Raw genomic sequence first — 26966 nt, 5'->3', positions numbered from 1 at the left:
GGCCACCAAGCAAGTTCATGCCAAAGGTGACATTTGAATTGGGGAATTACTAGTTCACACCTTACTCTCTTAGTCACTGCACTACACTTTTGGGGCAAGTTAAAACATACACTCTAAGCAGTTCATAATGCAGCAGGTGTTGACTGTTGGCAATACATTTTCCCAGCACTTAAAGCTTCTATCTTTTCATTGCAGAGTCCAATTTCAAATACTCCTTGTGACCATTAAAGCCCTACATAGTGTGGAGCAGAATATTTTAAGTATAACCACCTGGTGGTACATGAGTCTACCTGAGCTGTAAAATCTCATCATAACCCCCCCCCCCTTCAGTAGTTAGATAACAAAAGATAACCGCTTTTCTAACCCTCCACTTGGCACTAAACCTACTGACCGTACAATACCCAGCTAAAACTTTATTTTGGCACGCATTTTAAATTGTGATTTTTAAATTCTTCCTATGCCTTGATTTTATTTGTACTTTGTCAGCTTTCTTTTAACCTATACTGCTGTTTTTACATTTGTTATATTTTTACGCTGTTGGATTGTAAGAGGATGTGTGAGTTTTCTGTGCGCTCTTTTAGTACTTTGGTGATAACCAAACCAAATATTATCCAGTTTAGCTAGGGCAGCCATCAACTAATCTTTCAAGATCATGTACTTTTACATTTGCTTCCAAGGGGTGTGCCCCATGCATTTAATGGGAAAAGTTTCACACAAGTATAAGAAATAATTTATTTTTGAAGTAAGAAATGGAAACCTTATAAGAGTCAGGGCTTGCTAACTTAAAATTCAGCAGCTTTCTGATATGGGATGTTTTTAAAAATTGTTAATTTACATACTTTCCGACTTTTCTGATATCCTGACCCAGTCCCAAGTAAAGGAAAATAATTAGGAGTATGATTCTCATTGTACACCTTTGTCATGTTTACTCAGTTCTGTTAGATATTATTTCCCAGAACTTAGGATTCATGAACAAGATGCTGCATTATACTGAATCAGACCCTTAGTCCATCAAAGTCAGCATTGTCTAGTACTCAGACTGGCAGCAGCTCTCCAGGGCCACAGGCAGAGGTCTTTCATATCACCTACTGCCTGGTCCTTTTAACTGGAGATGCCAGGGACTGAACCTGGGACTTTCTGCATGCCAGGCAGATGCTCTGCCACGGCCTCTTCCCTGAAATGTAGCACTTGTACTTGCAGTTCAACTTTCTCTCAGACAGCATTCCTAAAGAGATTTTTTTAACAGACACACTGGGACACAGAATATCAGATCTTTTCAAGACAAGTTTTATAGTAGTGTTTGTAAGGTGAGTCGATTGATTTCACTATTGTTTGAATGCTCCAAGTCCTTTCTTTTCTTAGATACCAAATGCTAATCCACTGGGGGGAAATTACTTCTGAATATAAGCAACCAGGGTCTGCATAATGTATTGTGAGGCAGGCCCACCCCATGCTGTCTTCCCCATAGATCAACCTATATTACACAAAGCATGTCCCAGACAGCAGCTGTATTGCGAAGTGGGGCTTGCAAATCTCCAGATGGTTCACAGAGGCGAGCTAAGCAACATAGTGCAGGTCAGGGAGAATTAATAGCTCATCCGTCCTGGAAGAGAATTCTTTTCCTCAGGCTCTAAGCATGAACGAAACCTGCCCTTTGAGATGAACCCAAGTGTGTTTACTAACCACCTATAAAATCTGGCCTAGCCTACTCCTGTATCTCTAAGAGCAGTTTAATCTACCCCTAGCATCTGTAACTTCATTTGATGTACCTTTGTGCTACTCAAGTTTCCTTCTCCAGACTGTGGCATTTCCTGACATCCCAAAGAAACCACGTGAGAGCTTTTCCTACTCCAAATAGTTTAGAGCTCAGCTTTCCCTAGCCTGAGGATTGGTGGGGAAAAGCGGTGCCCGTCACACACCTGGAACAGGGCCTACTCAGTAAAAAGAGTAAGGGGGCATTCTCAGAGTGGAGCAAAGTAGCTGGAAGACTACCAAAAAGGCCAGAAAAGCAGCAGCAACTAAAACCTTTGTGAGAACCATCTCCTCCTGCAGGGGCACAAGGGGTTAACTTCCTGCTAGTCTGCAACACATTCTGTTAATGGGAAAGAGGCTGTTTATGATTGGGTGACTATGACATAATGCTGTCAGATAAGAGCCAATAAGAAACCATCTTATCTAATTTCAAGTCCTGGGTCTAGTCTTTATTAATATTTTGCTTTGCCTGATACAGTAGAAGATTTGATTAGTCTTTAATTGCAATGTACTGTACCTATTCTGGAGAGGGAGCAGAGAAAAAGGAGGGTTTCTACCAGATGGTTAAACAGCAAGAAAGCCTCAGTGAAATGACAGCCCATCTCCTCCCTTCACCATAGCCCCAAGCTCACAGCTACATTACAGATGTTATAACATGCTTATATTATGAATTTGTTGGGAATGGGTTGTAGTGTCATAACAAAAGCCCTAGCAATATACACAATGAACAGAGAACAGGACCAGTTCAAGGTATCCAAGTACCTCACCAGTCAGCAAACCCAAAGGCCCTTTTCCTGCCCTTTAGATTTCCACATAGGGTCCAACCTAGCTGGCAGTTCTGCACAAGCCTTGACTACCAGCCTGCTCTTGGGCAATTTCCATTTCTGTCCTTAACGCTTATGTAGAACAGCTTCCCAGGTGATTATCCCCACTGAGTCAGAACCATCTATCTCCAACAACCCTTACCATCCAAAATCCATTCCTCGAGGTGGTCACCTTAACTTGCCTTGACAAAAAACATCCCTGGATTCCAAATACTGCAAACAAAGTAGCTGAAGCGATATAGTGTTACAGCATCAACATATGTAGTGTAAGTGTATATATATATAAAAGCTATCACAACAGTTCTTTTTATCTGGGGAAATACATGGATGGAGATAAGTAAATGCAGTTTTCTCAATCAGGATAATCTTCCTTGATCTGAACCTGAAGTGGGCAAAGCTTGAGTGACTCAGATGAAGACTCAACAGCTTCTACACCACAGATGCAGAAGTATGGGACGACTTCTGCAAAATTGTCATGGAAAGTATAAATATGACTCTTGTGCTCCGCGTTGTAGAATGACAGCTCCCCTTCATCACAGTCCAGCTCCACTCTGACCTTCTTGAGGTCCTTCCCGCTCGCAGCCCCCAGCAGGATCGACTTGGAGGACTGGCATTTCTTGTTGCTGTCGCCCTGCATACGATACATGTACGCGAACCCGAGGTAGGAATCGCTGCCAAAGCTCCACTGGTAGCCACAATGCTTCCTAGCCACTCCAATGCACCAGTTATCAATGCCGCCAATATCTACTTCCCAAGCATGAGATCCTTTGGGAAAGCTCTTGGAGCCCAGGACACAGGGTAATCCAGCAGAGAAACGTTCTGGGACATCCACCAACAGCTTGTAGTTTCCAGTGGAAATACTGGCGAGGTCATCAGAGACAGACAGCCTTCCTGCAGATGTGTTGGGATCGAAGCTGAATGGGACTGCAAAGGAGAAACCAGTCATTGAGAGCAAGGGGGGGAAATATGATGAGAAAATGACCAACTTCCAACATTTTAAAACAGACATTAAACCTTGCCTCTGTAAAGGAGACAAAGCCAAAAGGTAACAACTAGGTACAGAGACCATATATGTCTGAATAACAGCTATTGGGAGGAAAATGAAGGTGGATCAGCACCATAGCGCCCCAAGAGTTCCTGTGTTCCATATCACTGCCTACCACAGCATCGCCTAGGTCAGAATTTCTCAGACTTTGTTTTTAGTTCTCTTTGTGATGGCTGTTTAATTCTGGGCACACAGTTCAGTCATGGCAAGTTAACAAATGCAGATATTTTTTTTTTTTTAATGAACATGTTATTAATTTGGATTCCTTAATTCTTAAGTCCCTCCCCTTCTTGCTACATCTCTGGGGACAAAACAATAGATCAACAGAGAACCCCATTAATTTTTAAGGTAGTTCTGACGCAATTACCAGTATAGAATCCAAAAGGCTAAAAAACAATATTGTAAACTATTTCTACAAAAACAGATGTCTTTAATAAATCAAAAGTGGTACTTGACAACTACATCCTTTTTCTTCACAAACAAGAAATTCAGACCTGTATGCTGTGCATACATGCAAAAAGAAAAGAACAGGAGTGATGGTCTCTTGTTAGAGGCTTCAGTGCTTTTGCAGGAGTAGGCGCACTAACTTACTACTTGCCATGGCACGCTAGGGGCACTTAATTTGCAAATATGTACCAAACTGATATTTCTACATCATGGACAAAGGTTCACCACAGTGAGAAACTGCAAAGAAGGAACACCGCCCACCTCGCCCATCTTCCTTGGAACAAAAACAGCAAAGAATGCCTTACATCAAGACACCACCGTGGGACTAGATGTGGGTTACACCAGTTCTCCCAGATCGGGGGGGGGGGCGGGGGGGGAGAAACATTATCAAAACTCAGTCCAGCTAGTTCTCTACCAGTTCAGTTTTGGATCCCAAAGCCAGCCCTGACTATGACTTGAGAAGAATGTCCAATGCATATACTGGAGACATAAATTCCTGCAGCAGTACATTGCTGTCCTCTACTGGCTATAAAGAGCATCTGCAAGAGCCCAGAAACACTTTAAATAAATAGAACCAGACAAGAAAAGCAGTAGCACTTTTTTTTTCAGGGGAGGGGGCAAATTCACCGGAACAGCTTCTGATCCAAGTTCTTCTCACACACGCTGGGTTTTTTCTCTACAGGATTCAAAATGATTTTCTCACATTGCCTCCCTCTATCCCAAATTTCTCTACATCTCTTCCTCTCAAAGCTGCTTTCCCTGAAGAGGTAGCCTTAATGTTCCAATAGGAATATATAGCTTAAATGTGCCTTTAGCCCTTTCCTGCACCACTCCAACACTTTTTTCTTTACACCCAAAGCAACGGGTACAACCTCTCCTTGCTTCCATTACACACTATCACTAACAGAGATCAGAACACTCACTTTGCTCACAAGCATGCACTGAAAGAGTGTGTGGGAGGGAACATGCCTTTCTCTTATCCTGCTTGAGTGTGTGATGAAGCGGGGCTGAAATTTAAGGGCTAGATAATTGTATATACAGCTCTGAGTAATGTTCGCCCCCAAATATGGGTGTGTAACCGCAGACTGTGACAGCAGCCATGAAATTAAAAGACGCCTGCTCCTTGGGAGGAAAGCGATGGCGAACCTAAACAGCATGATAAAAAGCAGAGACATCACCCTGCCAACAAAAGTCCGCATGGTCAAAGCAAAGGTATTCCCAGTAGTCACGTATGGCTGCGAGAGTTGGACTATTAGGAAGGCCGAGCGCCGAAGAATAGATTCTTTTGAACTATGGCGCTGGAGAAGACTCTTGAGAGTCCCTTGGACTGCAAGAAGATCAAACCAGTCAATCCTAAAAGAAATGAACCCTGACTGTTCCCTGGAAGGCCAGCTAATGAAACTGAAGCTCAAATACTTTGGCCACCAAATGAGAAGGGAGCACTCACTGGAGAAGACCCTGATGCTGGAAAAGATTGAAGGTCAAAGAAGACGGGGACGGCAAAGAATGAGATGGTTGGACAGTGTCATTGACGCAACGAACATGAAATTGAGCCAACTTCAGAGGGCAGCAGAGGACAGGAGGGCCTGGCGGGAGCTGGTCCATGGGGTCGCGAAGAGTCGGACTCGACTGTGCGACTGAACAACAGCAACAAACTCTGTGTTGCTTTACACACTAGATATGCAGCAAGCAACTTCTGACAAAACACATTTTATAGCATCCTTTTAAAAGGGCCTGCCTGTCCTCCTGCTCGCCAGCCCACTATAAGGTCAAGAAGATGCAAACTGAGCAACTTTTAGAGAGAGCAGCTGTTAACAGAGTGCTTAAAGCGAATGAACTGTGGTTCAGTTCTCTAGGAGCCTTAGGCATGGCATTTCTTCAGCCCCAGCCCCCACCTCCAAGGAAGGGTAGTATTATCCCTGTCTGACAGGGTTGCATGGATTACTGTTAGGGATTTCTATGTAAATGCAGAGTTAATAAATGCAGCAGAACACTTGTATTAGCTTTTAAACAAAGAAACTTTACTAATGAGGGAGGGTAAATCTGGGAGCTGAAAGTAAGAAAACAATGCAGGAAATATCTTCCTGTCTAGCTACTCTATAATAACCTACATCTTTTCGTAGGGACTTCTATACCTCGTGTGATGATGAACTAGAGAAGGACAAAGAGCAATAAACCTGAAACCCAATGAATACTCTGTAGTAGTCCACACCCAAAGTATTGATTACCAAACTGGAGAGTGCCAATGCTAACTAATCATGCATTTTGTCACTTTGCTCTGGCAGCAACTCATGCAGGCTTCCCCACTGGGTCTCAACTAGCTAAGACATCAGCATGCATAAACAAACAGTAAATTCTTTCATGATTACAGAGAGAGAACTTGCAAATCCCAACAACTACATCAAGACAATCAGACACTGAAAGCACTACACAAATGCTTAAATATTACAGAAACCAAGTCTAGCCACATCTGTTTCCACAAACATGCAGGATTCTCTTTTGTAAGCAGTTCAGACTTATTTTGCCATACAATATGAACCGATCTTGACTTACTGAAGAGCATGGTACTTTAATTGTCCCAGGGAACGGTTGTTGTTGTTGTTGTTTTAAAGGCACAATTGCCAATTCAGACATGTACCTGGTTGGTCCATGGCTTACCTAGTATCCCCAATTCAAACTGGAGCTAAAAATCTGAGTTTTGGCAGGATTGCATCCACAAAATTAGCTAAATCAAATCATGAAATTCAGCATCACCTCCCACTGCCCTGCTTTAGACTGTCAGCTCACAATGCTCTAGAAAAGCCAGACAGCAGAATTCTCTCTTGTACACAAAGCCACAGAAGCCCTTTCCGTGTCTAGACCTACATCCCCATGCTTTTGGCACTTACAGGTTTGCCTGTATTAGGCTAAGGCTTTGCTCTTCGTCATTAGCCTGCCTTGACAGGGAGGGTGGGGTATAAATTGAATTAATAAATATAAATAAATACTTTTCCTCACGGTTACTTTACTTTGGGACATCCTCCGGTTCTACAGAATTTAGGATGCCCTATGCAGCTCCCATAAAGCCTGCAAAAAGTTGTAAATCACAGCTGAACTAAGAGCTATTCCTTCTCACAGAAGCTGAATGGTGAGCATTTCTACTGCAGGTGCATTTGTTCCATGACATCGTGTTGGTTCAACTCGTCTCTCACCAGGCATTTCACTGCTACAAGCACTATACAATATGGATAACACTCATCCATCTGCCCACTTACATAGTTCACCAGTCTCCACAGTTTGGCTAGATTACAATCTCATATTCTTATTTCACACAGTTTCTCATAGATCACAGTAGCTTCTCCATTTCTGCAAATTCCCCAGTGGGTGGGGCAGCGGGGGTTGGAACAAGTCCCTTCCCTGCTGCCACCAGCCTGCCCTGATCACTAGAAGAAGACTGCAGGGTGCTGTCCTATACAAGAAGCTGTTTGCCTTAAAGAAAATCCATGCACCTCTGTGAACATGCCATAAAACTCTTCAGCTACACTCAGGCAGGAAAGTAGTGACACACGTGATAAATGATCAGCTGAGAAACCAAAAGAGTCTTGCATGACAGGGCTAGCTTGTCCCTGGGGCCAGGATGAAAAGGTTTTAATGCATTCAGCTTAGAGCCCTAAAATGATGCAGGACATTGTGGGGTTGGGTAAGGCTGGTCTGATGGGAGTTGGGAGATCCAGCTCCCACCCCCTCCAAGGCTCGGTCCCACAGAGATCCTGCCAGCTGAGAAACGAAGAGTTAAAACAGTCGATTTGTTTGAAGAAAGCACACCAAGGGGAGGGGGGAGGATCCAGCAGCTTCACGCCCGTTCTTCAGGGGGAAAGAATGCCAAGGTACCATCAGACTACGTGTAGAATAGTTAGCTATTCTCTTTGGGGTTTGTTTCCTAGATTCTGCAACATACCTCTTTGTTGCACTCTCATCTCATCTATGTGGATTCTTTGTGTAGGATGTATGTGTTAGCTCAGATAGGCTTATACACAGTCTCTCTCTCTCTCTCTCTCTCTCTCACACACACACACACACACACACACACACACACACCAAAAAAACAAACAAATGCAAAAACTTTCTGGAGATTCAAGGCACTGAAAAGATTTTGGGGCACACAGAATCAGGGATACTTTGAGTGGTAGCTGATTCTAGCCAAGGACACTAAAACCAAGAAGGTAATTTGGGGAGGAAAGGATTTCCCCAAGAGAGTTAGGATTTCTCATAAGCATGCACCCCAGGCAGCTGAGCTCCCTTGGCCACTTGCAGTCTTACAGTAAGTTATGTTTGGGGTGCGAGGAAAGAATGAAGAACCCCATTCCATCACGATAGATGCCATTTCCCAGAAAGGTGGGGTCAGTCCCTGCGGCCATCACTTATTTTCCTCACTCACCAGAGTCCGCTCTAAAGGGTACAGAGATCAGGCATTTGCCAGTTCCTCCAGGCCAAGACGTCCATAATCCAAAATAGCCCTGCTGTTTCCACTTGGTACAAAACACCCAAGAAAGCCAAAGCACAACAGACTTCTCCATTTGCACACCGTGCCTCTTTCAGAATGCAGAGGGGCTTTCTAGGGGAGTCTCACTGACTCATCCAGCACTTAAGGCAAACTCAGTGAAGTTACAGGAGTGTTTTTCATGCATTCTCATCTGAAGACAGCAATACCGTTTCTAAGCAAGGGTATTACAGAGTTTCAGTATGTGCTACCTGCCTTATGTTACCTTTAGCATGGTCTTCTACATACATCACCTGGCACCTTCAGAAACGTACCTACTTTGATGATATTCAGCATTTTCTTCCATATGTTGTATTGCAAGGAATCCAGGTATTTTGTAATTTCTATCAACATCCCTGGGGGAACAGCTTCGGGCTCCTCCACAGTCCAGGCAATTCTGGAGAGCACAATCCAGATAAAGCAGGGTGTGAGAATCTATGGTTAGGAAGCACCAAGCATGTGGCAAACTAGCCAAAAGCTCTCCCTTGAACTTAAAATGCTTGAGATCACGACGACATGCAAGCTGTCTGTTTTCTCCTGTACAAGCATGAATTTGTGGATTATCTTTCCTATTTTTAAAAAAGACTTCTAGTCCTCATATTTGCAAATTTGGAAATGCAAAGTGATCTGTTCTGGGTGTTTAAGCACACATGCGCAGCCCCAATATGTGCACAGAGCTCTCCAAATGGATTCCACATCAAGTTCAGAAAAGAAAAAACCAATCCATGCACATAATTCCTGAGTGTGCATGGAGCGGATTTCTCAGTTGCTTAGAGATGAGCCACCCCAAAGGCAGTCAGTTTCCTTGCCAGAAGTAGCATGAGAGTTGCAGTTCATGTGCTGCTTTGGGCATGCTCCCCTGTGGAATGAGAACATTTTGCAGAATCTTTGGAGAGCCTAGGATAACAGAGATCTGAAGTGGAGAGCTGCCACTTCAAGGATGCAGTCTACGAAAGAACTAGGACCTTTCTATCCTTATATCAATAGATTGTTCACATCACAACAGGAAACACTTGACCTACCTGCGCTTCCGGTTTTTGTGTTTCTGAAAGGAAAGAGAGAGAGAAAGCCGTGTTAAGAAGTTACATTTTTAACTGAACTGCTGCCGAGGGACCAGGACAGGGAAACCCGCCATGTGGAAGCCCTATGGACACTGCTCTATATTAGCAGCTGCACCAGCAATAGAGAAACCACATAAGCCTGTCCCCATTTGGAAACCACCAGAGTCTTATTTATCTTATTTCTAGTCTGCTTTCCTTACTGAGACTCAAGGTAGATGACAAAATTAAAGACCAATGCAATATAACCAGGATAATGAATACACAATGCAATGAAAACTGCCTAATTTTTTCCCCAAAGAGAGCCAGTTTGGTGTGGTGGTTAAGAGTGGCAGACTCTAATCTGGAGAACCGGGTTTGATTCCTCCACATGAAGCCAGCTGGGTGACCTTGGGTCAGTCACCGTTCTCTCAGAGCTCTCTCAGCCCGACCTACTTCATAGGATGCCTGCTGCGGGGAGAGGAAAGGAAGGGGATTGTAAGACATGCTAAGACTCCTTCGGGCAGTGAAAAGCAGGGTATAAGAACCAGGGTATCTGCCCCCATCTTCCCAAGCACTCTGCCTATTAAAGGCAGTGGTGGGAAAGCATAATACAGGGTCCTGGCCCACTGTATTTGGAAGGCATCTCCGAGGAATAACGGATCTCTTCCCCCCCATGAGTAAAAGTTTGGAGCTTTCGCTGAACTCCTTGTAGCAAAGAGGTCCACATGAGGGGACCCCCATGCTAGGAAAATGGGCAGAAGGTACCTGTACTGAATGGACCACTCGTAAGTCCCGAGGAAACGGCTCAATCTGTCTGCCTGCACATTCTGAGTGCCAGCAGTGTGAATGGCTCGAGGGGTGACTTGTATATTTTTTGCTACCAACCAGAGTGCCCTCGCTTCCTGACAGAGCCTCATGGAGCCCCGTGCCACCATGCCTGTTTAGGTAGTACATTGTGGAAATATTGTCTGTCTGAACTAGAACGTTCATGCCCTGCACGATGTCTGAGAAATACGTTAGGGCTAACCTAACAGCTCTCAATTCAAGAACATTAATATGAAGTTTCTGTTCAGTAGCTGACCATTTACCTTGAGCTCAGTGCTCACCACAATGGACTCCCCAGCAAAGTAAGGACGCATCAGTCGTAATTGGTGATGTCAGGCACCCAGAAACCAAACTGTACCCCAGGAAATAGGTTACTGTCTTGCATCCACCACCCTAGAGAATGCAGAATTGCCCTAGGGATGGAAAGACGGCAATTTGGGACCTGAACGTTGGGCTTGTATTTCCTCAAGAACCATAACTGTAGGTCCTGCATCTGCAACCTGGCAAAAGGAACCACTGCAGTGGTTGATGCCATCAGACCTTGAATTGATTTTACAGGTTGCCAGCGGTTCTTGCAGAAGGCCAAAACCAAAGCCCTTATACTTCTCGCCCTCTCCATAGGTAAGAAAGCTTTACCCACTGTAGAGTTGAGGAAAGCACCAATAAAAGTGACAGTTTGAGAAGACTCTAACTTGGACTTCTCTGTATTTAGCAGTAATCCCAAACTCCTACACGTGCCTGTAACTGTCTTAACCTGATGCTGAAGAGAGTCCTTTGTAAATACCCATGGGGCCGTTGCCAAACCAAAAGGTAGAGATGAGTACTGGTAAATATCATCACCATGCCTGAACCTAAGGTATTTTCTACGTGGTTCATAAATTGAAATATGAAAATATGCATCCTTCAAGTCCAGGATTGAGGACCGCATATTTAATGAAAGAAACTCAATTACTGATGACGGAGACCATCCTAAATTTGGCAATAAACAAATGATTGTTTAATAACCAGAGGTCTAAGATGGGCCAGAACCCCCATCCTTCTTATCCACAGCAAAAAACCTAGAATAGAAACCCATTGAAGTCAAACCCTTTGGAACCTTTTGAATCACTCCTTTAGAAAAGAGTTCTGCCAACTGGGTTGTGAGTTCTGGAGTATTATCAATAGCCGCGGAACCCAAACACAACTGGGGATGGGACCAAAACTCTAATCTATAACCCTGAGAAATAATAAAGCCCAAGAATCTGAACAAATAGAACTCCAACTTTGAGAAAACCTTGCTAAACAGTTAACAAATGAAAGAGTGCCCCCCTCAGGGGCGTCATCATGTCACAATTTAGATTGTTGTTGACCCATTTCACACTGATTTTGCTGCTGGGCCGGTCGTGTACGGGAAGTGCCTCTATGTCTCTTAACACCATTAGATTGAAACTGGCGCTGAGGATATGGCAAGTAATGCTGTTGAGGCTGACACTGATTTCTGTATGGATACACTTGAACGGACTGCTGTCTATGTTGAAAGCGGTAGCCTTGGCTAGCTGTCCCTGAATACACACTTAGGGACCGAGCAGTTTGCTTGCTCTTAATATTCAATAGAAATTCATCTGTAGACTCAGCAAATAAAGTTGAACGTTCAAAGGGGAGATCCTCTACCCTTGATCTGGTCTTAACTGGTAATGCTGTTTTGGAGCCATGAATGCCTGCGCAGAACAATGCCTGATGCCATAGAATGCACAGATATTTCAGCTGAATGTTTTCCAGCATTAATTTGTTGCTTTGACAGCTTTATAGCCTCATCCTGAATAAGTTTTGCTAAACCTTGAGCTTCCCTTGGCAGATGCACAAATAAAATTTTCCTCCTAAGAAGCCCAGACGATGGCTCTCCTTATCAGTTGGTGACACATGATGACCTGGTCTACGATGAAACTGCATTTCCTCAATTATGATGGATGATGGTCTTGGGTGGTTGAACAAATGCTCTGATACCTCTGGTTTAACTTGGTAAAGTGTCTCTATTTTTCTTGGGTTGGCCTGAGCAGAGGCTGGGTTCCTCCAAATAGGAACTGTCAAGTCCTCCAAGCCTTGCAAAATAGGGAAAGCGACAGAAGTAGGTGTTTCAGAATGCAAATGGCTAAGGATTTTGCCCTTAGGTCTTTCATTGGATGTTGAAATGTCAATTTCAAGAGCTTTTGCCATGCGAACCATTTGTTTGCTACATAGCTTTAAATCCTCACCTGGCGTCACAGGAGATGGATCACTAATGACCTCCTCAGGAAATGGGTCAGAGGCAGTGTTCCCTCTAAGCTGAGTTAGTGTGAGCTAGCTCACTGTTTTTTAGCCTCCAGCTCACAGATTTTTGTCTTAGCTCAGGAAGGATGGCTCCAGAGCAAACTAATTTATGCAGTAGCCAAATCACCTGCTCACAACTTTAATGCCAGGAACTCACAAAGTAGAATTTTTGCTCCTAGGACTCCACAGCTTACAGGGAACACTGGTCAGAGGTACTCTCAAGGCTGCAATGAGAAACAACTGACATCTCCTCCTGTTCCCTAAGTGGTGAGTGGAATGGGTAGACTGAGCTGGGCTCGTATACTGCTTTCCCAGAAAACATCTGATCATCTGTGCACTGGGGTTCCTGATTCCAGCGCTCTAGGTAGCTGGAGGACATGGAGTACTCTGGACCATGAAGTTCAACCTCAGTATGAGGAACTGCACCCCCATAGTTCACTGGATGAACAGGCTGTAAATTGTCATCCGTTTGGCTGTACTCCCTTTCCAATGCTAGTTCCTCATTAAATATTAAATGAGGTGAAGGGGTTCTCAGAACCGAAGGCACCCCCCATGGTTCCCTTCCCCTGCTCTCCGAAGGTTCCCCTGTTTTTCCCTGCCGTTTATGCTTCTTAGATATGGAGGGGGACCTCTCTCTATGCTTAGATTTCTTTTGCTTTTTAGCAACTGGTTCAGTCTCAGACCAATGTTCCCTCTAAACTGTGGAGTCTTGTGAGCAAAAATTCTACTTTGTGAACTACTGGCATTAAAGTTGTGAGTGAGCGATTTGGCCAGTGCATAAATTAGTTTGCTCTGGAGCCATCCTCCCTGAGCTGAGACAAAAATGTGTGAGTCGGAGGCTAAAAAACTGTGAGCTAGCTCACACTAACTCAGCTTAGAGGGAACACTGTCTCAGACCCTTGGATGGACGCAGTAGGTGCTGGGGGAACCTGCTCAGCACCCTCTGGTCTTGCTGACACAAGCAGGGGTCTTTTTTGTGGAACCAAAACAGAGCTCACTGGAACCGACTGGACAGACGGCAGTTTTGAGGTCTGCATGACAGAGGTACTTGCAGTTGGTACCGAGATTGTTGAGCGAGGACTGACATTTGGCAGTGATAGGGGTTGAGGCCAACACACTCTCTCCCCAAGAGCTGCTTTCAGCCGTGAAGCACGGTCAGCTCTTGCCTTAGCAGTGCACTTCTGACAAACTCTGCAGGCGCCCACATTGTGGCCTAAGCAGATCAAACAAAGTTCATGCTCGTCAGTGCGTGTCATTTTAAAGCCGCATCTCTGACATTTCTTAAACAAGGGCTTGGATGCCACCTCAGACGATCAAACGCCGGCAAGGCAAGAGTATTCACCTAAGGATCGGTTCAGGTATGACTTTCCCTCTGGTGGGGAATAGGACTGCCTTTAAACCGACAATATAATTTTTTCTGAATATCAGTAGGCTGCACAGCAAGACGGACGATGAACAATCCAGTTTTGACATTCTGGGACTGCCACTACAGCACAACAGGGGTAGGTGGAAGATACATTCTCCCCCATCCCCTCTGGACATAAAGATTATCCAGTGAACACAAGTCACCTCCACTCTAACCAGTGGTCTATCAAGGTCAATGTTGTTTACTTTGACAGGTAGCAGTTCTCTAGAGTTTGAGAGGGAGATCTTCTACATCACTTACAACCTGACCCTTTTAAGGGATGATGCCAGGGAGTGAACCTGGGACCTTCTGCATGCCAAGCAGATGCTCTATTACTATGTCACAGCTTCACCCCTGTGCACACTGAACCTCCTGCTGATTCTTGAAACAAATGCTAGACTAAATCAACCTTTGTCTGATTCAGCAAGGCACACAAGAGGAAACATTCCTGAATATGAACACAGGTTATTTATACTGTAAAGTAAAGGTAAAGGTTCCCTTGCTCGAAAGCCAGTCGAATCCGACTCTAGGATTGCAGTGCTTATCTCCATTTCAAAGCCGAAGAGCCAGCGCTGTCCGAATACGTTTCCGTGGTCATGTGGCCGGCACCAAGGCGCACGGAACACTGTTGCCTTCCCACCTAAGTGGTACCTATTTATCTACTTGCAATTTCTTGCTTTCGAACTGCTAGGTTGGCAGGAGCTGGAACTAGAGATGGGAGCTCACTCCATCATGCGGCACTCAGGTCTCGAACTGCTTCCACAGCCTGCAGTTCAGCGTCTTAACCACTTGAGCCACCACAGCTCTGTAACGGTTGAGAAATCCTAAACATTCTTGTTTCATAAACTTAAACACAAGTTTATAGCCAGGGCATGGCCAGGGGCTCTTTCAGGAAGAGGACAGATGGTGCCAGGTTGAAACTGCTAGGCTGAGTGTTTCCTCTCTCTCCTGCTGCAAGTATTTATAGCCTGGACGTGGGTCTTAGCTTGTGGATTACAGCTGGTCAAATTGACCTGGTGGACATCACTCCAGGATTTCCTATTTACTTTGGGTTTTTCTGGGTTTTTTTTTAAAGGACCGTGTGTACATTTAAGGTATTCTTGTAAGCCATTTTGTGACTTCACCAGGAAGGAAAGTAAGATAAAAATATACTGACTACACAGAAGTCATTGAAACACTTCTTGTACAAAAGCACAAGACAGAAGGCAGCCCGCACTTACAGGAAAAGCATCAAGCAGAATAAGTCTCCTGGACAAAACTCTGTAAGATCCTGCTTTGCCTTAACATGCAGTGCTGTGCATGCCATAGCAACTACTAAACAAACAAAAGCTCCCAGAGGGCTGTGGAGGTGGAAACTTCCCAGCTGATTCAGGATAGAGGCATTTGTCTCCTGACCTTACCTGGAGGAAGGAGACATCATCTTCTTTCTGGTCAGCCTGCAACTGGTCAATCTCCTGTTGCAAGACGCTGCTTTCTTCTGACAGCTTTTTGATCTTGTCCTCGATCAGGTCTTTCTTCTGCTCGGTCTCCACCTGCAGCTCCTCCAGCATGGCCTTCTCCTCACTCCACAGGAACTCATGGAGTTGTTCAAACTGCTTTTTCATCTCATTCTCCAGCCTGACACTTTCTACCTGTTGGCAAGTGGTGGTGGGAAGGTCAATGAGGAACAAAAGACATAAAAACAAACAGGGATGCGAACTCCACCAGTGAGCAAACCTGTGATTTATCATCCTACCAGAAGGGGGGGGGTGAGAGCAGGAACTGGAGGTACGGGTCCTTGCCAGGAATGAACAGGGGCCAATCTGTGAAAGACTTGTCTTTAAAAAAAAAAAAAAAAAAAAAGGCTGTCAGCTCTTAGGTTGCTTTCACACATCACTGGATAATGCACTCACAATGCACTATAGCAATCTCTGGCCAGTTTCTTCATACCCTCCATGCATCTGACGAAGAGAGCTGTGTTTCTCAAAGGCTTATGCTACAATAAAGTTTTTTTTTTAGTTTTAAAGTTGCTACTGGGCTTTTTACTATTTCATAGCGATCGTTTGCAACTGGATTTTCCTGTGCAAAACAGGAAAATCCAGTTGCGATTGCTATAGTGCATTAAGAGTACATTATCCAAAAGTATGTGAAAGCACCCTTACTCTGCTCTCAAGAGCAGCTTGGGAATAAGGATTCCAACCACAACCCTGTAATTACTATGCCTTGACCTGGATGGCCCAGCCTAGCCCAATCTCGTTAGATCTCAGAAACTAAGCAGGGTCGGCCCTGGCTAGTACTTGGATGGGAGACCAACGAAGAAGTCCAGGGTTACTATGCACAGGCAGACAATGGCAAACCACCTCTGAATGTCATTTACCTTGAAACCCGACCAAGTTGCCCTTAACTGCAACTTGACAGCACTTTCCATCACAACACATATAAGAGAATAACCTTAAGCATCACTGTTTTTAATGAGGTACTTGCCTGAAAAGCTGCACTTGCCAATGATTTCCCTTCTGTTTAATGGCTAACAAAATACCTGTCCTGATGACAAATGGCAGGCACATGAAAGGAGCCCATAATATATGTCCCTAAGAGCAACGTTTCACTCTCTCCGCAATAGCAGTGCTGAGTGCAGCACTTTTCTCTGTATAACTAATTATTTATGCACAAAGTGTCCAAGAGATGCTCTGAGACATCTCTGGGGCGGAGGATAAGCTGCTACCTGATCCCAAGCTCAAAGGGCAGCCCTTAGAAGCAAGACTGCTCCTATTCATGCTCCGCCATTATGGATTTTGTTTCTTGCTCACACTAGTGTGTGGGCCAGAAAGCTGGGAACTGTTTTCTAGATGAACACATAGCAATATGACAACTGGAACAGGAGAGAGTGGACAAGGCTATGTCTTCAAGTCCCTACCTGGCATCCAGGGCCCTGACACAAGCAGATGCTTGCTTATATGTGCTTGCTTTTGCTGTTCAGCCAAGGGTAGTGCTACAGTAAGAGGACTGATAAGCCAGAATCCAACCTAACTCTGCCGTACCCCCAGTTAACCATTAGAGATTAAACACCATAATCCAGAGCACCATAAACCACAGGCAAAATGAGTAGTATGCCAAGATCACATGGTCTCAAAACACAGTGGGACTCCCTTCTCCCCCAACTATATTGAACTTGTAGCCAGCCGAACACACATACAAATAAACCCAGCAGAAGAAAGCCATCTGTTTGATACTCGCAGGTACCTTGTTGTGTTTAGCAATTTGTCTGTAAGATGACTGTACTCTTCCAAATTCTTGCATTTTATCCCATAGAGATCGTTCCATGTCTTTGCATTTGGCCTAGATAATAAGAGAAAGGACTTCAATGTTTTCCATCCTGTTTGTAGAAAGGGGAAGCCTCCATTTCAAAAAAGTGTCAATTCGATATTGCAGTTTAAGAAATTGGATGTTCTGTTGTTTATTGTCTGCCTTTATCACTGAGACTCAAGGTGGATTTCATAGTATTAAGTCAATACAATTAATAGGATGAAGAGACATCTAATAATGTAGTAAATCTAGTATTGCAGAAATCTGGAACAGGGTATAAGTATTAAACAGGACACGTTATTCTGCAAGAAATAATATTACATAGGTAGAAATACAATGCAGTGACAGCAAGGTAGAAACATAGCAACAGATAATACATAGTAATATAGTCAACAGTCCCGTTCCCCTCCACTGAAATGTCTTTCTGAAATATTCTGTTATAATGCAGCCCTGTTCATTTATTAAAAAATACCCTCCTGAACCGTTCTGTTTTACATACTTGGTGGAAACCCAAAAGGGGAGGAGCCTTCCTGATCTCCTCAGGCATGCCATTGGGTAGGACACACTACAGAGAATGCACGTGGGTACAGGCAGTTGTTGATTCCCCCTATTTGTAGGGTAGCACCGGTTCAGAGGATTGAAGTTGTTGCAGTAGAACAGAGGTGGAGAGGTGGTTCTGCAGATATGAGGGCCCAAGGCCACGAAGTGTTTTGCAATGTGGTGGCAGAGCAGCCTGTAGCAGTGATTGGCTGAACTGCTGTGAAATCATGGAATATTCACAAAGATTCTAGCCCAGGGGTGTCAAACTCATTTGTTATAAGAACCGGATCTGACATAAATGTCACTTTGTCAGGCTGGGTCATGTGTGCCATAAAAAGTAATGCGAGGTACCAGAGTTACAAACTTTATAAAGGACACTAGCAAACCCAATTAACAATATTATTTTTTACTCAAAATACAAACAAAAGCAATTGATTCCTACCAATGAAAACAATTGATTTACTGGGGAGCCCACAAAAGCCCCAACAAATGTATTTAATCATATGCAAGACTAGGTTTTTCCAAGGGATACCATGAAATATCTTATATTTCCATACATACCAACTGCTTGCAGGCCGGATAAGAGCCCTGGAAGGGCCAGTTCTGGCCCCGGACCTTATGTTTGACACCCCTGCTAGCCTCTTAGAACATTCAGAACATCAAAAGCGTCCAAACAGTCGAGCTGGCATTGAGAAGCAAAATGCCAGCTTTGGTTGGAAAAAACCCCTCTCACAGGCCCTAGGAGCAGGGTGAGGTTAGAAGGCAGACCGAGGCCTAGAACGTAGAGTAGTGGTCTTAGTAAGTGGTCTTAGTAAGTAAGGGAGCAAAGAGGCAGTGAGTTCAAAGGTATCAGAGAATAGTTAAGGAAAATAAATGGCTAATGGGAGGAAAGGGGGTAGAATTCAGAAGAAACCTCATGTCCTTGAACCCCACTGAAGGGCTGCAATCCAACAATGAAGGTGGTCTTCTGGTGTGGGATCTTCTTTTCACCTGACAACTGAATGGAGTATATGCACGGTGTTCTGATTTTCATATCCCTGGATTAAAGGCAAATTAAAGGCAAATTCCGTATCCTTGGGGAGGAGTCATAAGACTACCGATCCACCTAATTCAGCATACTGTTCTGCACAGCAGCCAACCTGTTGCTATAGACAGCCAAACAAACAGGACACTGAGGCTAAGGACCCCTTGCTGCTGCCTCCCAACACTGTTATTCAAGGCCTGCTGCCTATGGATACGGAGGCTCCCTTTCGTCACCATGGCTAATAGCCATGGATGGATCTTTCCTCCACAAATCTAACTTTTAAGGCTATCTGTGCTTGTAGTAAATTCCACAGTTTAATTCTCATTGAGTAAAGACTTAATCCCATTCATCTGTCCTGAACCTATTACCCAACTATTTCATTGGATGCCCCCCATCCGGTTCCAATATTATGGGAAAGGGAGAAAAAGCCCCTTTTAACCACTCTCTCCACCTCCATCATCATGTCCCCCCCCCTTAGTTGTCTCGTCTCTACACTGAAAAGTCTCAGACTCTCCAGCCGTTCCTCATAGGAAAAATGCTCGAACCCCCTAATCATCTCGGTTGCCCTCCTAGGTACTTTTTCCAGCTCTGCAATATCTTTTTTGAGCTACAGCAACCAGAATGCCACGCCGTATTCCAAATGAGGCCGCATCATAGCTTTATACTTTATGTTCCCCGGGTAATACTCCAGGTCCCAGAAGTAGATTGTGCCTCACACATTAACCTCCCTTCACAAGGTATCAGACCCCTTAAACAAGGCTCCCCAGGTAGAGACCACATGCACTCAGACATAGCCATACATCCCAGCAGGGCTCTTTTTGTAGAAAAAGCCCAGCAGGAACTCATTAGCATAACAGGCCACACCCAACAGCAGGAACTCATTAGCATATTGGGCCACACCCCTGACAGCACAGCTCATTAGCACATTAGGACGCACCCCCATGTTACCCGAAGTGTGGTTATCCAGCCACACCCACCTTTTGCTTGTTATTCTGTTTACCTTGTTTGTTGTCAAAACCCAGGGCTTTTTTGTAGCAGGAACTCCTTTGCATGTTAGGCCACACACCCCTAATGTAGCCAATCCTAATGAGTTCCTGCTTTTGGGTGTGGCCTATTATGCTAATGAGTTCCAGCTGGGCGTGGCCAACTTGGGAGCCAGCCAGAACTCCGTTCCTTGCGTTCCTGCCCAAAAATAGCCCTGCATCCTAGTATGTATAGCTACACACACGTAGGATGTAAAGAGATGAAACATTCACAGTACAGAACTTTTTTTTTTCTGCGCAACTCAGGAATACATTTCATTAGGGAAAAAAACCATGGGAAAACTTTTACCCTATCTTGATTAAAGTGTGCTAGGTTGTTGGGGCAGAACGAACAACACAGGGAGGGGCTGACATCTGGCCCAGGCTCCACCGCTTCTTCAAATTATTGTGTGCTGGCTGATCTAGCCTGGCCATCTTTTCATACTGAATCACACATCCTCATTCTTGCTCTTAAAAGACAGGAATCAACATGAGGTTAAGTGACTCACAACCGCTCATGTTGCCTCAGAGGCAGACAAGTCTGGAAAGCGTGACTCAAACTCGTAACTGCCTCCCCACTCCCAGTCCTCCCCATTCACTGGGAGTTCATGCAGTGCTCTGTCAAACTCTTTGCAGGATAATGTCCTCTCTGCTCTGAGCTATAAGAGACGTTACTAAAATAGCAGTGAGACAGCATTCAAATAGATCCAGAGGACTTAGCCACGTTAGTCTGTAGCTGCAAAAAAGTAAAAAGCCCAGTGGCACCTTTAACACTAACAAACTTTATTGTAGCGTAAGCTTTCGAGAAACACAGCTCTCTTCAACAGATGCATGGAGGGTATGAAGAAACTGGTCAGAGATATACAGGCTCTAAGGGAAGGGGGACACCTTACCATATATCTCTGGTTTGTTAGTCTTAAAGGGGCTACTAGGTGTTTTACTATTTCACTACTTTGCAGCATTCAAATAGTAGGCCATGCTAGTAGCCTCTTCCTCCTCAAAGAACAGTTCTGCAAGATAGTCAGCTCGTGCTCTTGGGAAATAATCAAAAGCTGCAAGAGCCCCTTGCTCAAAGCCCACAGGGAGTCCATGACAAGGATGGGACCATATCAGGATCTCACTGGTATTTCCTCTACATAGTCTTGGCTTCCAGCCCTGTCACCTTCCTTGCTCGTCATCACCTTCCTAGAAATAAGAACAGTTCCTGGAAATCCTGCTCTTCATTATGTAAATACTGTCCAATGGGCATTTATGTTTTTAAATCCCCACTCTTTTCCATTTAGTTAGCTCAACAAGGGCCTTTCAAGCCAGAGGCAACATTATTATGCACAGTGGAGTTAACAGGATTACAGTGAGCTCCCCATCGTCTGCCTAATCAAACTAGCCCAATTGACTTCCGCCCTGTCTTGCAATTCTCTTTTGCTTTCCAGAGCTTGGAAGTACTGCCGCAAAGGATTCACCTTGTTCTACAATAGCCAAGTCTGACAAGAAAGCCTGTGCAGGTCAAGAGACTTCAGCCCATTTAACAAATCCAATAAAGAGACGATCTGTGTTGTCAAAGTCTGCTTATCATGCTACTACACTCTTAGATGATTAATTTCACCCATCACTGGTCATTATAGTGTACCTTCTTGAACACCCTGGACAAAACAGGCTAACTCATTAGGACTTTGTATAAGTGGTTTGCTTAGAGAAGAGTCAAGGCAGCAGGCAAATTGATGACAGTGCCTTGAAGTACACTAGCAGCTCCTAACAGGTTCTATGGGCCATATTATCTAATCCATCACGCAAGGTATAGGGGTCCATGTAAGGACCCAAGGGGCTGTGGCTCAGGGGCAGAGCATCTGCTTTCCATGCAGGAGATCTCTGGCGTTTCCCACTAGTAGCAGTAGAAGGAGGAGGAGGAGGAAGAGATTCGATGTATACCCTGCCCTTCACTCAGAGTCTCAGAGCAGCTTACAAACACCTCTCCCTTCCCCTTCCCACAACAGACACCCTGTGAGTAGGTGGGGCTGAGAGAGCTTTTTCGAGAACTGCCCTTTCAAGGACAGCTCTGACAGAACTATGGCTTGCTCAAGGTCATCCAGCAGCTGCAAGTGGAGGCGTGGGGAATCAAACCTGGTTCTCCCAGATTAGAGTCCGTGCACTTAACCACTACACCAAACTGGAATACCAAAGGAATATGAAACTTCTCTTCCCCAAGACCCTGCAGAGGCACTGACTATCAGAGTAGACAATACCGACCTTGGCAGACCAAGGGTCGGCCTCAGTATAAGGCAGCTTCATGGGAAGCCCTGTGAATCAGTGCAATGTCACACGGTTGTGAAACTGCACTAGTGCAAAACAGAATACAAGTGGTATTCACTAAAGATTACACGTGAATCCGAACCATTGTGCATCCAGGTTCCCACCACCAGTGGGGGTTGCATGCCAGGAAAGTTTGTTATGCAAGGCCCCCAAACTCACCAAGCAAGTGCAGTCAACAACACGGCTAGGAAAGGATAAACTTACCATGAGAGCCTCATTATTTACATGGCATAAAAATGAGTAGTTTAGCCTACAGCGAGGCATGAGACAGACAGAAATGGGCGGGGTGCTCAAAGCTATTCAGACTTAGGCTTCGCTAAATAATAAGGGGGGGAAAGAGCTCAGCGCACAGGCATTTTTACCTGCACGGACCATTCTAGCCTGGCAAGCTGGACACATTAGAGAGAGGAAGAAAAGAAGAAAATTGATTTATACCCCACCCTTCACTACTCAAAGGAGTCACAGAGCGGCTTACAAACTCCTTTCCCTTCCCCTCCCCACAACAGACACCCTGTGAGGTAGGTGGGGCTGAGAGAGCTCTTTCGAGGACTGCTCGTGAGAGGACAGCTCTGAAAGAACTTGTAACTGACCCAAAGTCACACCAGCAGCTGCCTGTGGAGGAGTGGGGAATCAAACCCAGTTCTCCCAGATTACAGTCTGTGCTCCTAACCACTACACCAAACTGGCTCTCAACTTTTGGCCCAGTTGCAGTATGCACAGCTACCTCTTCGTATAGGCAGAAGACACCCTTCATTGCACAACCTACCCTGTAGTCCTTGGCGATCTCCCCAACAGGCCTCATTTTGTGGTCCGCATGTTGCTTCGAGTTTTGGCAGACGAAGCAGACCAGCTCCTTGTCATCCAGGCAGAAAAGTCGGGCTTCTTCACAGTGCAAGGTGCAGAGGGCGGAGGCCTCCCGCGCCCGCTGCTGCTGTTCCTGCTGCTTTTTCTCCTGCTTGAGAAACATCTCCACAATGTTGGCAAGCGTGTGGTTGGTGCGCAGGTCCTCCAGGGAAGATGTCGCTTTGCACACCGGGCACACGCGGCGGGCGTGATTCTCCCAGGAGCGGCCCACACAGCCTTTGCAGAAATTGTGGCCGCAGCGGAGGGTGACGGCATCCTTGAAGGGCTCATAACAAATCGGGCACAGCAGCTCCTCCTTGATGGTGGCCGTGGGCAAAGTGGGGGCCCGAGAAGAAGCTGCAGAAGGTTCTTTGGCCATAGACCTGTCAAGGAGATGAGGGATGGGGGGGAAGAACGGGAAGAAAATGCAAACTCTCTCCAGAAAATGCCCAGCTGTAGCTGGTGACTCACAGCTGTTGGCTGTTCACAACTTTTGCTCCACCTTACTTCATTTCTCTCCGCCTCGCTTTATTTTAATATATACAGCAAGGGCAGTTGAGTGACAGAGCTTAGCCCCAATGGAAGAAAGGCTGCTGGATCCTGTTTGGAAAATTACCGCCTCTAGAGCAAGGCAATGAAGGGGGGGGGGGGAATTTAAGCAACCTGCAGGGAATGTATTTCAAATAGAGAAACACAGAAGAAACTTACATGGGGAGTAAATGCTCGTAAATGCTCTTGTTTTTTTCGAGGGGATTCCCCCAAAATATTTGAGGCGGGAGACGGGATCCTAGAAGCACATTTACGTGGGAACTGACGTCCCTGGTTTCCGATGGCGTTTCAGCCAAAGAAAATGGAGCGCACGCGCTCAGTTTCCGTCTTTATAGAGGGTTCCGACCCAAGACGCCAGCTGTGCGTGCCTGTTGGGTCTCAGCGAAACATAGGCGGCTGCAGTTGCAAAGACGCTTACTAGGAGGAAGTAAGCCTGTGCTCCGTTTGTAATCAGGGAGCGTGGTTTACTCGTGAGTAACCCTAGCCACTAAACACAAGTGCTTAGCAGTGAGTCCACTGAATATTCTGATCCATCCAATTCGTTTCAAGGGCTTTTAGGGTTTTGTTTTCATTACATGAGAATCAGCAGGAGAGCTTCCCCCCCACCCCCTGGTCTCTCTCTCTCTCTTTTTTTAATGCCAGAGCACTATAGAAACTGCGATCGCAGGACTTTTGAGGGAAATTATGCACGCGATCGTGTTTCGTGTCTGGGATCTGTCACTTTTTAGTACTGTACAACTCCGAATTAGAAAGCGGGAAAGAGCGGGGGGGGGGGGGGGGACGGGGGGGGAGACTCCCAGCTAGCCACGCGGTTTGCACTCCAGGGGACGCGGGAAAGGAAAACCAAAAGCAACGCTTGTGTAAATGGAGGAGCTACTCGGGAAGTCGATCCCCCCCCCCATGAGTTTTCTGGGCCGTTCCAGCTGTGTAGTCAACTAGATCGGCCAGTGATGATCGGAAAAGATCAAGACACGTGGATCCCGAGATTGGCCTCCGGATCCCTTGCATGCACGTCTCCTCGAGGCAACCCCCCCGCTTACTTTGTGGTGGTGCTACAGGAGGTAGGCAGGCATCTCTGGCAGCAAATCCTGGAGCTCCTTCTTCTGGGGCTCCGGGCGAGAGTTCCCGGGAAAAAAGCCATCAGCGCCGGTCCTCGATCACTAGATCCCCCCTTTGTCACAGGAGCTTCCCTCCACTTCACAGAAAGAGGCTGGAATCCTCGGCCTTGCCTTTTATGTCTCGGAGCCGAGTTGGCGAAGTAACTCCGCCCCGCACGCCTGGGCCAGACAGTTTGTGCATGGGCTGGGTGATGCTCCGGAGGAGGGGGTGTGTGGAGAGTTGCCGAGCTCCTCTATCCAGTCTAGTTTCCCTACCTGCCCTGGGAGGCTTCCAGGTTGGCAAGGTAAGTAGGTCAAGGTAGTAAAGGGGTGTGCCAGCAACTGGCAACGCTCCCTTTCTTCTTACACTTCTAAAAAGGAAGCTGCCTGGTAGATGGCACGAAAACCGGAAGGAATTGCAAAAGCGCCAAATTATCCAGACAGATTAACGCTGGGAAAAGCAAAGCATTACGAACATGGGGGAAGCCTTGCTGAGGAAGAACCAGTGTGATTTCCGCCATGGGGAATCCTGATTTAACAAACAGCCTTCGAGAATTCTTTAAGACGGTCAGCGAGCATGTGGCTAAAGCCCCTCTAAAGACGTTATTTCGTATTTGCACTTTCAGAACCTTTCGACAAGATAGCTGACACATGTGTTATTCAGCCCAGTTTGGATGGTATTTGGGGAACAGGTTTTTTTCTCTGCTTCCCCACAGCATCATCGTACTTTCCTACACCACCCATCCTCATCGTTTCTGCAATCTTCCCCAAACCTGCTTTTCTGCAAAGTTTTGGGAAAGATCACAGCAAAGCCTGGAAAACTGCCAAGTGGGAGGGAAAGTCTAGATTTTCCTGATTGGCACAATTTTCCTTTTTCCCTTGGCCATCCCCTGTCCTGCTCTACACCACCAGGTGGGCTTTTTGAGGTTTGTGGTTTTTTTACAGCAGTAATTCCAAGGAAATTCAGTCCCCCTTGATCATTGTCTTCTGCCATCCGGTGAAGACTTTTCTTACTGACCCTCCTTGTTTATTTTTAGTTGCTGATCTCTTATGTACTGTTTTTGAGAGTTGATTTTAAGGCCTGTTTAACTGTTTGCCACCCTAAGGGGCCTAATTGGGCAGAAAGGCAAGGTATAAATGAGTTAAATTAATAAAATGAACAAATAATTGACATATCGTTATAGTGATATAACATATATTGGTATGTCAATTACTGATTTTTTAAAAAACACAAAGAAAACCTTCTGGTAGTGTGTGTCTGGGGGAAGGGGGAATGGCCAACATAGATGATATGGGGGGGGGGATCCACCATGTAAAAGAACAGTAGCAGCATGGCTTCTATGGAAAAGTGCCTCCACATGAGAAAAGTCAAAGTCCTTTTAACACAGTTTGCTGAGTACCTTAGCCAGTTGGATAGCTTTTGCAATGGGGCAGTAAGCAGTGGGGTCTGCCAGGATCTTTACTGGTACATCACTATGTTATGTACATAGACCGCCACCAGGGGTCCGCGGCACATGCAGGAGCTTGGCTCCTGGAACAAAGGAAACTTTGGATCCTGGTTTCCCCCAGCCCCAACCAATAGCCACTTGGTGGGACATTCAAACCCTCCAATGGGAATGGGGGGTGCTGGGTGGATATGTATATAGTTGGCCCTGTTGGGCCATTAGAGTTAGTCTTAGTTGGAGTGAAGTACAATAAACGTGTGCAAAAGCATGTCGTCGTCTGAGTCCTCCATGCGGCGAACCCAGTACTTTACACACTACATGGCCTGTTGATGGGTGAGCGGTAATAGCCAAGTTAGCTGATGACACCAAATTATTCAGAATGGTGGAAGTTGAATGTAAAGAACTCCCAGAAGATGTCCCCAAATGGGCAACTATATGACAAATGAGGTTCAATGTAAGTAAGTATAAAGTGCTGCCCCTTGAGACAAAAAAATCCTGTAGCTTCATAATATTTAGTTAAATTTTTTCGTATGTTTTCTAACCCATCCCAAGCTACAAAGGAGCATGCAAGAAAATAAAAAAATAACTGATTAGATTTTTATCCCACTCTTCCACCAAGAATCTCAGCTCTGTGCATAGAGCCACTCCTTCTTTTATCTTTCCAGAAATCCTGTGAAGAAAGCCTGAGAGAAAGTGACAGGCCCCTGAGCC

The 26966-nt window shown here is 45.4% G+C and overlaps 1 protein-coding gene across 1 annotated transcript; it reads right to left on the bottom strand.

Annotated features, from left to right (window-relative positions):
* Nucleotides 1-1166: 1166 nt before the first annotated feature.
* Nucleotides 1167-24936, bottom strand: TRIM35 (tripartite motif containing 35). Its single transcript, XM_015411556.1, has 7 exons — nucleotides 24754-24936; nucleotides 23088-23547; nucleotides 17366-17461; nucleotides 15544-15774; nucleotides 9610-9632; nucleotides 8863-8984; nucleotides 1167-3500 (listed from the first exon to the last, which is right to left on the bottom strand). Exons 1-7 carry the CDS (start codon nucleotides 24852-24854, stop codon nucleotides 2929-2931), a joined length of 1605 nt encoding a protein of 534 aa, XP_015267042.1. The 5' UTR covers nucleotides 24855-24936; the 3' UTR covers nucleotides 1167-2928.
* Between the last annotated feature and the right edge of the window lie 2030 nt (nucleotides 24937-26966).

Source organism: Gekko japonicus, unplaced genomic scaffold, assembly GCF_001447785.1.
Source record: "Gekko japonicus isolate JY-2015 unplaced genomic scaffold, Gekko_japonicus_V1.1 scaffold6, whole genome shotgun sequence".
In the NCBI taxonomy this organism is placed as follows: domain Eukaryota; kingdom Metazoa; phylum Chordata; class Lepidosauria; order Squamata; family Gekkonidae; genus Gekko; species Gekko japonicus.
This window is presented reverse-complemented; position numbering and strand designations above follow the sequence as displayed.